This window comes from Atta cephalotes (assembly GCF_000143395.1).
Source record: "Atta cephalotes unplaced genomic scaffold scaffold00107, whole genome shotgun sequence".
Taxonomy (NCBI): Eukaryota; Metazoa; Arthropoda; class Insecta; order Hymenoptera; family Formicidae; genus Atta; species Atta cephalotes.
Window position 1 is genome coordinate 148,746 of NW_012130171.1, and position 11,129 is coordinate 159,874.

General features: G+C 38.1%; 2 protein-coding genes across 2 annotated transcripts in view; one reads left to right on the plus strand and one right to left on the minus strand.

Annotated features, from left to right (window-relative positions):
* Positions 1-510: 510 nt before the first annotated feature.
* LOC105625091 (nuclear pore membrane glycoprotein 210) lies at positions 511-9,616 on the minus strand. Its single transcript, XM_012206433.1, is given in 10 exon segments — positions 511-704; positions 814-870; positions 951-1,077; positions 1,159-1,305; positions 2,918-3,159; positions 3,260-3,515; positions 3,603-4,304; positions 4,306-6,946; positions 7,276-8,502; positions 9,438-9,616. Coding segments are annotated over 10 exon segments (5,772 nt in total).
* Positions 9,617-10,991: 1,375 nt separating this feature from the next.
* LOC105625092 (transmembrane protein 183-like) overlaps positions 10,992-11,129 on the plus strand; it is a 3,248-nt gene continuing 3,110 nt past the window's right edge. Inside the window, exon 1 of the mRNA XM_012206434.1 lies at positions 10,992-11,064. Coding sequence (XP_012061824.1) covers positions 10,992-11,064 — 73 coding nt within the window. The remainder of the gene's footprint in view (positions 11,065-11,129) is intronic.

Consider the following 11,129-nt stretch of genomic DNA (forward strand, 5'->3'; position numbering starts at 1 on the left):
ACACACACACACAACACACAACTACAACTAACACCAACAACCACAACTAACTAACTACTATATATAGTATATATATATATACATAATTATATATATATATATATATATATATATATATATATATATATATATACACACATATATATATATACATATATATATATATATATATATACACACATATATATATATCATATATTTGTCACACATTTGTTTTAAGCAAAGAACAAGTATAGCATTTTACAAAAATTAAGCTTGTTTCTTTTAAGAAATGAACCATTGTGTTTCCATATATTAATAAATGACAATTTTTACTTTAAGGCACGATTCTGCAATGATTATCATATTCATTTATAATAAATGAAAATAATTCTCAATGAAAGCGTGAGAAGCTTTACGTTTGTAAAACTAAACCTTTCTCATGAAATTGAGCATGTTAATTTAAATATTTCTTAGCGAAAATATTGGAACGGACATTATTTTCTAACAAATTTTCGTCAATAGAGAGTTCTAACATATATCTCTTCTTCTAATATACGGTGTGCCGAAACTACGAGGGTCACCATAAACAGATGATTCAAACGCTGAAAAAGGCCTTAATGGTGGAGTTCGAAGCGGGCTTGTAGTACTTGGAGTAGTAGTCGTTGGAGTAGTTGTACATGAAGTACAGATCGTCTTTTTCATCATCGGCGGAGATTTAACAGCTATAAACAATGTCATTAATGTCACAATGCTGTATTGAGAAAAACATTGTAAGAGAAATATCTAATGTCAACAAGTAAAATTAGGAAAAAAAAAGAATGATATACGTACCAAAAATATTTCTGTTTCTAATTGTTAAATCGACAGTCGCTATTTTATGTTTCCAAACTAAAAAAACACACAAAATCTACATTAGTAATATTAAAAATGACATAAACATTGTTTGAAAAATTCAAATTTAGCTTTACCATAAAAAATTGTAATCACAATAACAGCGAACGTTCCCAGCGTGTATCTGTGAAAATACATGTAATTGACCCATTGTACTCCGGACATAGGGATGAATTGATTATATCTCGAAACACGTATGCGAAGCTGAAAAGATGATGTCATAAAATAACGATTGCTAATGTCAGTTAAATACATAAATACGTTTAAAACATACATCTTACTTACAGATATGTTTTGCTTGGTCAAATCATTCGCAATAAACACTTTTTGTCCCTGAATCTCATCTTGATTATTCATTAAACGTAATCTATATTGCATTGTAGATTTGGAAACATGTTGCCAAGTAACGGCCACACCATCTGGTACGTCAACCTAATAGAAAAACTTAGTGTTTTATAAAATTTAAAAAAAAGATATACGAAATAATAAATATTAGCATTTAATAAATATTATAAATTTTAAGCTTAAGAACCTTGTAATATTTGTTAAATGTTAATATAGAGAGATCTTGGAATCTCTAATTCCAACAAACAAATAATTCAATAGAAAATTGAAACGTTTATCAATAATTTTAATTATGTCATTTCTTTATGCATAAGACTAAGATTTTTTTAAATAGATTTTTAAACAAATATACATATATATATTAAATAAATATACATATTAGGTGTACAACTTTGCTTCCGCCGTTTTTTCTAAAATTCGAGGCTTTATTATAAAAAACTGATTATACATTTATGATTCAAAGTATTGTCCATCGCTGGCCACTACTTTCTCCCATCTTTCGGGAAGCGTACGAATCCCGCGTCGAAAAAACTGGTCATCTTTTGAGGCTATCCACGAATCGATCCAATTTTTTACTTCTTCATAAGAAAGTTCTTCATAAGGAAGTGCTGGTCAGCCAGGCCGTGTGCCATTGATCGAAACAAGTGATAGTCAGAGGGAGCAACGTCTGGAGAATACGGCGGGTGGGGTAGGACTTCCCATTTCAATGTTTCCAAGTATGTCTTGACCACTTTCGCAACATGGGGTCGAGCATTATTATGTTGCAAAATCACTTTATCGTATCTCTCGTTATATTGCGGCCGTTTGTCTTTCAATGCTTGGCTCAAACGCATCAATTGCGTTCGATACCGATCGCCTGTGATTATTTCAGTCGGTTTTAACAGTTCATAATACACTACGCCGAGCTGGTCCCACCAAATACAGAGCATGAGCTTGGAGCCGTGAATATTCGCTTTGGCCGTCGACATGGAAGCATGGCCGGGAACTCCCCATGATTTTCTTGGGATTATCGTAATGAACCCATTTTTCGTCCCCAGTCACAATGCGATACAGAAATCCCTTCCATCTTTGCCTTTCAAGCAGCTGTTCACAAGCAAACAAACGTCGTTCAACATCTCTCGGCTTCAATTCGTACGGCACCCAATTTCCTTGCCTCTGAATCATTCCCATGGCTTGAGGCGTTTTGAAATGGCTTGTTGAGTCACTTCCAATGATCGTGCCAATTCTTCTTGATTTTGACACGAGTCTTGTTCAAGTAATGCCTCCAATTCTGCATCTTCGAAAACCTCTCTTCCACCGCTATGCTGATCTTCGACGTCAAAATCACCGTTCTTGAAGCTTTGAAACCACTCACGATACATTCTTTCACTAATAGCGGTCTCACCATAAGTATTTGAGAGCATTCGATGAGCCTCAGCCGCAGATTTCTTCATATTGAAGCAAAAAATTAAAACCTCCCGCAAATGAAGAGAATTTGGCTCATAAACTGATATTTTCAATCGAGAATAACTTTATGATGCAGACACAAATCGACTAATGTTTCTATGGGGTTATGTTGACAGTTGCCCAAGTTTATTGTATGACGTCTATGATCTATTTATTTCGACCACCACTTACCGCTAAAGCCATCTATAGGAAAACGGCGGAAGCAAAGTTGTACACCTAATATATTTTTTTTATTTTTAAACAAATGACTTACAGTGAGATACTGTAATACCGACGGCAAGCCATACACCTCTAGCGTCGTCGACGGCGCACTACCACTTTGTGTACTGACAAACATAATCTCCTTAGCATCGACATATATAGGTGGCAAATAAGCGAGTTCCAGAGCTGTCGACTCAATGTCTCGACTCTGAACATTAATTTGAATATGGCTTTCTAATATACTGGCGGCTATAGTTGGAGAACTCATTGGTATGATGTCGCAGTAATAGAAGCCTACAATAAATACGAAGAGTGATGACAACAAGTTTATTCATTTTCATCTTATCTCTCTATCCTTCTCTATCCTTCCTTATATGCATGATACTGCACTGACCTGTCACGATATCGAATCGCGGCTTCACGACAAATAGGTCCTTCACGCCAATTGAAGAGGTTGATGAAACAAACTGAATATTACATAAATAGGGAAACGCGTTTAATGCGAATGACGATAATGTCCGACAACCGCCCAAACCTCTTGCCAATACATTATTTTCCTTGATTTCCTCATCCTTCCCTTTCAGCACAAGTGGCACGCTGAAAGTTTCTGTGCCAGTGATATTTCTTCCTCTCAAAGGAACTATAGATACCTGTGCAAAAAAATTATTTTATGTAATAATGTACTGTAAAAAACATATAACATTACTATGTCTTTTTGTTGTGAAATCTCACATTACCCGTGCAACTGGTAGAACGTTGACTTCTATTTCACTTTGCACGTGTGTTGCGAGACTATGTTTTATAACGGCGTGCCCGACGTTTCGTGCGCGACCTATACCCGTGATGGGATCTACTAACAATATTTCGGGCGCGGAGGTTTGCCAGTATCCTGGATCACCATCAGATGAGAGAAGCGGCATGGAGAAACATATTATATCGCCGATAGTCAGGGTAGTCTTCGTTGGAAATATGATATCGCCGATCATCATGTGAACGTAGTCGTATATTCCACTAGGATGCTTCTCATTGAAGGTTTTCACGACTAGTTCGCCATTTTCTAGAAATTTGGCAGTGATAACGTTATCCGCGCCTGCGGTAAACGACGCTAGATCAGCGCGATTTAGCATGGCCTTAACATTTGTCTCGGCAGCATGGAATCTATTTCCTACGTTGTCATAATACTCAATTACGTAATTCAGCTTCATTCCCTTCGGTAACATATTCAGCTCTTCGCCGTTCCGTATACGTAGTTTGGATTTCAGTGAAAACATCATGTAATGAATAGGCTTGACTTCGACAACCACCATCAACGATTGCTTCAAATTGTACGTTTCTGTATTCGTAACTAAAATAATCGTTTGACCGTAATTCTCGCCGGATCTCACGATTCCGTTCTTTTCCACAGTCACGGCCTTCGCAGCGGGCGTCAAGGCACGCAGGATTTTCAGGTTCGTCGCTGTGCGTGCTCGACAAGATCCTGTAAGTCGTTGTACCATGTCTGTCGCGATTGGTTTGTAGCTGCAGAACAGAGTTCGGTGACATTAATATCGTCAATACCGAGTTTCCCGACAACGACGGATTAGTCAGATGCAATTCTTCAAAAATTTCGATTTTCACGAATGTGGTGTATATGATGTCATTCTTGTTAAAGCTAGAGAGCATGTTGCAGGGTACAGTAGCGTTCAAATAGATTGTTGCTACGCCTGGATTTATAGCCCTGGCCCTCAGCGATACCTGATTTTGATATCTGATATTGATGCCAGTACCTTCGTACATATTATGCAAGGTCAATAGATTAGGATCGTTCGATGACCACGCAAAACTCAGCGGCAACTGCATGGAACCGATGATGAGTGGCGTTAGATAATCGGGAATACCAAATGCCCAGAGAGGAAACGTCGCGCCGACTTTTACTCTATTTACTGGGGTCGAGATCTTTACTCCGTCAAGATGCAGCACATATATATCAGCGCGATCTTCCGAGTAAATCACTTTGTTACCCTTAGCGTCGAGTCCGACGGCACGCACGTGAATCCCAGTCCAACCAGCTGATTTTCCTTCAAGGATCCCATTGCGATCGACGCGTAGAATATCCCCGCTTTCTGTTGAGAACTCGATTTCAGCGTTCGGTGGACCACCGATGGTCTGCATTTGATAAATGGTACCGATCAGTATCGTCAGATTCCTTGGTTGTACTCGTAGCGGGACAAATACTTGCACGGTGATCGGCTCGCTGCGTATTTCACGGTCGCCCGTCTTCACGAACATCAGTTGACTTTCACCCTCTGACAAACCGTGGATTTTATACAGTATTCGTTCATAGGGTGCGACATCCTGTTCGTTAGCAGGTAATTGTTTAAGCTCGACATATTCGTTGTCGATCTCCGCACGGAAATCTAGTGCATCAAGAGAGGGCAGTTTCACGACGTGGTCGTTCGTGTCGTAAAGTCTCAACGCGGCTATCACGCATTTCCCCTTCTCGATTTTATCCACGACGTTTACTTCGATAGCCGCGAGTTGTTGAACCTCCACGTGTACTTCTGCCAACTTCGAGGGTAGACAGAGATCCATCAATGTTATATGAAGGACACCTGGTTTCCTCGGTGTCACACTGATCGTTCTCGTTGTATCCATGTACCGAATATCTGCTATATCTTTCGAACTGAGGACTAATTCATAGTGACCAGAGCCTTGGCTGACCTGCAAGTACGATTTCATGCTTGAATCGTTCAAAATTATCAACTTATCGGGACTGACGATGGTGTCGTTCACCAAAGTCACTTCTATAGAGGCTTCTATCAGTGGAGTCTCTACTCCGCCTCTTTCGTTTTCGATGGGAAACGGTGGCCATTCCGGCGAGATTTTCAGTCTGTTAAGAACAAGCTTCTGATAGCCAGTCACAGTCGCGAAAATCGTGAGAATTCCATGATGCTTCTTGAAAATGATGTTCTGATAGTGACTCTTCGGCAAAACTACATTCATGTCCGTCCAAGTCTCTTCCATCGTACTGGATTGGATTTCTACAGCGCCGCTGCTGGATGGCTTCAAGTTCCACTCAATATTCAAGCTCGTGATATTGTCAAACTGCTTACCATCCTCATCTTTGACAATCACAGCGATCTTTAGACGCTTATGACTGTGCGCCATTATTTTATCCGTGTTCTTACTGATTGGGCAATTCTTGTCGTGTATCTCCTTGAATTCTGGTTGTAGATAGATGTATCTAGGCTTGCCACAGACAATCTCAATCGTTTCCGATGCGTGAGTGCGCCGACAATTCAAGAACAGGGGCACATTTGACACCGTGTACGTCAATGTAGTTTTGCCTAACGTTTTGCAAATTATTTTGAGAACGGCTCTGTCAAATGGTCCACTTAATGAGTCCTCATATTTGGTTACTTCAGCAATCTCCTCGTTCGATAGATGTATCTCCCGCGAGTAATCTTGAGATTTATTCGTCCACGGCAATGGTCCACCCTTAAATATCACATACCTCGAGGACCCTACAGTGAGTAATGTTTCCTTACTCTTTGGATGTATCGCCGCGAGCGGTTCGTATGCTGATACGGTGACATTGTCTGTTAAGTAATGGTCGATCACATCGTTGTTGTTCGCATTGTAGGCAACGGTCACGTCGGATGTACCAACGCTACGATAGTTTATTACGGTTATCACGGCGCATGCGGCGCCAACCGGTTGTGCATTTTTATCATAACTCCGTACGAAATTTACGTCCGGGATATGTACTTCGAAATCAACATCCTTGCAGTCACTGAAGGGTATCTCCCTGGCATCGGATCCATTAATCAGTAGCCCAAATAATGCGACGTGCAAATGAATAGGTTCTCCTATAGCCGCCTCCATGTTATACTCGATAATTTTCAGCTTTACAGGAGGCAATACATGTATTTTCGCCGTGTCTCTGTTGTGTTGATTTCTTGCCATCATAACAACTACTTCCGCCGTACCCGCTGATAGAATTTTGATACCACCGTTCTGTGAGACAGCTAGTATCGATGGTTGTCTACTGGACCAAACATATGATCCGTCTCCTCCGCTCGTTTTCAACATTATGTCAAATCTAAGACACATAGTAATAAAATGTAGACAAAATTCATAATTACTAATCCTTCAAAAAAAATTAGAAAAAATTCATATTTGCTAGCTCATATTTGCAACAATAAAACAATAAAAGAAATAAACAAACCAAAAAAACAATGGTTCAGGAATACTAAATCGAAATCCTATTTAAACCTAAAGTTTATATTGAAATATGTTTATTTTATTTTTAAATATATTTTGATCTCTTTATTTTTGATCTATTTATTCCTTCTGATCAACAATTCCTCTATGCTTACCTAGATTTGATCCTTATTTAATTCTTCTGATCAACAATTTCTTTATGCTTACCTAGACTTATTCACAATATCCCATGGAACAGCCAAGACGCGAGGTTGAACCTTTACTGGCGTGTGTATCGTGAGTTCAGCTCTCGTAGAGAGTTGTGGCTCAAAAGCAATCCTCTTACCATGTTCATTGATTATACCGCGCAATGTCGCTTCCACGGTCGTTATTCCACAGACGATTGGTATAACGATAGCATAAGTACCATTTTGCGTAATCGATTTCGGTTCTAGGTATTGCTCGTTTATTTTCATGGAAACTTCCACGCCTTCTCCGATGTGAAATTTATGATCTTTGCTATTGTATAGTTCAACAACGATCTCGTGAGCGTGACCTAATACCAATCCCCAGTTTCTGTTCGGTAAAACAGAAAGAGAGATATATGCAACTTCGTGTATGTTAACTATAGCGGAAGGTAGAATAACCGGATACTCTTCACGGACATTCTTATCATGTAGGAACACCTTTGTACGTCCCAGTTTACGTCCATAGGCAAAATCACGATCGTTATCGATCTCTAATATATCGGGACTCTCGGCTTCCAGATAATACTGGCTCAAAGGCAGGCTGATCTCCTCTAGGCGACCCTGACGAGTGTGCATTATCTTGTACCTGAAGCTGTCGTGGGCCATTATTGTTATCTCTGGCGGAATGATGATTAAATTGGCAATAACGACCAATTCCAGTTCTATGGATGGAACATATTTATATTCTGAATGCGGTAATCTAACAGATACCTTAGCCGTGCCGGTTCTAACACCTTCTATGAGAACAATGTGACCTCTTTTGTCAATACTATCTAACGTACTATCTATACTGATGGGTCTTTCATATTGTGATTCCTCATAAGTCATAAAACGAAGCACATTGCTCGTGACTTTATTATCCGATGGCATGTGTTTATTAGCATCGCCAATACTCCATACAAATTCTATGCCTGCTAAAGTTGTAAATTCATTTCCGTGTTCATCGTATGCTCGGACCTCAAAGGCTTCAGGTATATCCTCGATGTATAACTCTCTCGTAGTAGTAATGAGATTTAGAGAGAAAATTGCATCTACTATAATGTCGCATCTCAGAAAATGACCAGTATTGATGTCCTCTGCCAAGACAATTGCAGTGTTCCTTGTCAGTTCTCTCGTTATAGTTTGAATCAATACCGCTGGAGAACATGTTCTATCAAAGTTCTCGTTTATGGGAATCAGCTGTATAATATCCAAACGCGAGGTAGACCTATAAGACATATCAAAGAAAGAAAAATAGAGAATATAAAAACAGGAACATTAATCAAATATTTCAGAAGAATTTCTCTAAAACACAATATTTTTACGTAAAGTATTGGTATAATTTACTTAAAAATAAAGATGTAAGTACTATCTAGATGTAAGTACTATCTAGATGTATGTACTATCTAACCTCCTCCAGAACTAACGATAGATTTATTGGACCTACTCAATTATAATCTTCCATACACAGCACACTTTATCTGAGGAATGTCCTGGGAATATAAAGAGATGTCCAAAAAATCTTTAAAACATCCCTCAGAAGTTTATGCTTATTTGTTTTTACAAAAAATATTCTTTTTACATCTGCAAATTTGAATTATTCTTACTAAAAGTTGAAATTAATTAGTGTTTTTTATTTAACATAAATGAGTCAGATCCAATATTGCTACTTGTGTTACAGATTTTGATGTCAGCTTTGGAGGGATATCAACAATTTCACAAACAGGCACCACATTTGTTTATTCTATTCTAAGCAAATACTATGTCACAGGAGCGCAACCTTTTACTCACAGAAAAATTACACTGATCGTCAAAAATTGCGAATGCTAATGAGATATTCAGAATACATTCTGTTTCATGCATGATGTATCATTTTATCCTTCTTTATATATATATATATATATATATTCGATGAACAACGAATATAATAGATAAAACGATACGTCATACATTAATGCGTGAAATGTGCGTGGAACGTATTTCTGAATGAGGTTATGGTGCGACCGGCAACCCTGGCAACGTGCTTAGTGCTATGTGATAGAAAGATCATGTTCAAGGAAGGAGATTGATAGCTTCACGCAACTACGCGCAATTGGGAGTCAGCGTCGGCGCGACTTGTAGTTTGTAGTTGGAAGAAACGAAAAGAAGAAATGATATAATCACCATTTATAGCAACCGCCGTCTGTCACCTCCAGCGTGAAATTCACCGCAAAGTTGTTGAATACAGGCAACAGGACTCGAGGCACATTCAATCTATGCGTTGTGGAAACCGTCGTATCGTAAAACGCCGCAACCAGGCCAACGAGTAGCACGGCTCTCCAGAGTGTTGTCAACCCGAACATGTTACCGATGTTGCGTCGGCATATATTACAGTGTATTATCACTATTACCGCGCACGATTTCAGTCAGCCACCTTCAGAATTCGGCCAACGGCTTCGTAATCCTTGAACCCTCGAGGCTCAAACTCACTGTTTCAAACGTGAAAAATCGCGTCGATACCGAGCGAGATATCGAGAGGAGTAAAACCGCATGAAATGCGCTAAGGAAACCGCCTGTCCGGAATTTGAACAAATATTTGAGATATAAAAATTGAAAATTATAGCGAATATTGGAATTCTACCAATCCGATGGCATTAATCTTAATTCTCCGCAATTCCCCGTATTTTGATTGGTTAAATTCTAATTGAAATTTTAATTTAATTTTTTAAATGTTGGTTTAGTAAGCTTTCAACAAGCAGCACTGTGTAATGCCTGCATACTAGGACAATGAGGGATATCCAATAAGAGCTCAGTTTTACATCGTCACGTGAGAAAAAGCAGAGTTTTCATTGGATATCGCTCGTTGCTCATATATCGCATCCAATGTGCTATACATAGTGCTGTAGGTATAAACAGTGATCGTTTCATCTTTGTTTAGCATTGGCGGACAACAAGAATGTAATGATTTATTGTGTTTTATATTTATGTCATATAATGTATGTGTCTGTATGATAGCATTACATATATGTCTCTCTTAATACGTATGTATAACTTCATCGAATACGCTCAATCTTATAATATGAAACCTCCACAAATTGACATAAACGTTTTATATATAATGAAAAATAAATTTAAAAAGTTTTATTAAAAAAGTTTTAATAAAAAAAATATTTATTTTTATAATTTTAATATTGTTCGTTTGTCTTTTATTATAGTACCTTTTCCAAGAAAATGCGATAAATTAAGGATGTTTTACACTCAGTGATCAAGAATGTATATACATATAAATGTATTGTATGTATATACGTATATATATATATATACGTATATATATATATACGTATATATATATATATATACGTATATATGTATATAGTGATATATAGATATATGCATATGTGACACAATATAAGAGATTAGCAACCTGCGTCGCCATGATATACTTCTCTTGAATATACAGTCGTTATGATGTTTCGTCGTGATGTTTTTACGTTTCGATTTCGATAACATTCATCGACGGCGATTATGAGAATCGTGGAGCGTGCGAGCGAGCGAGCGAGGAGATGCGCGATGCGAGAATGAGATCAGTGGACAGTGTCGTGATGAGCGTGATAGCCTATTGCGTATAGCGACGTTATTAGTGTATATATTTGTATATAGATCCTTCATTTCCTCGCAATGTGTACCTGATTAATTAGCACGCTTTAATCACACCACGTTAAAACGTATCTACGCACGATGTCTGCTCTGCGGAAGAAAACGAATCGAAGACCGACGAAAGAACGGAGAGAAACTGATAATCTTGTAGGAGGTTAAGTGCTCACGTAGTTCATATATATATATATATATATATATATATATATATATATATATATA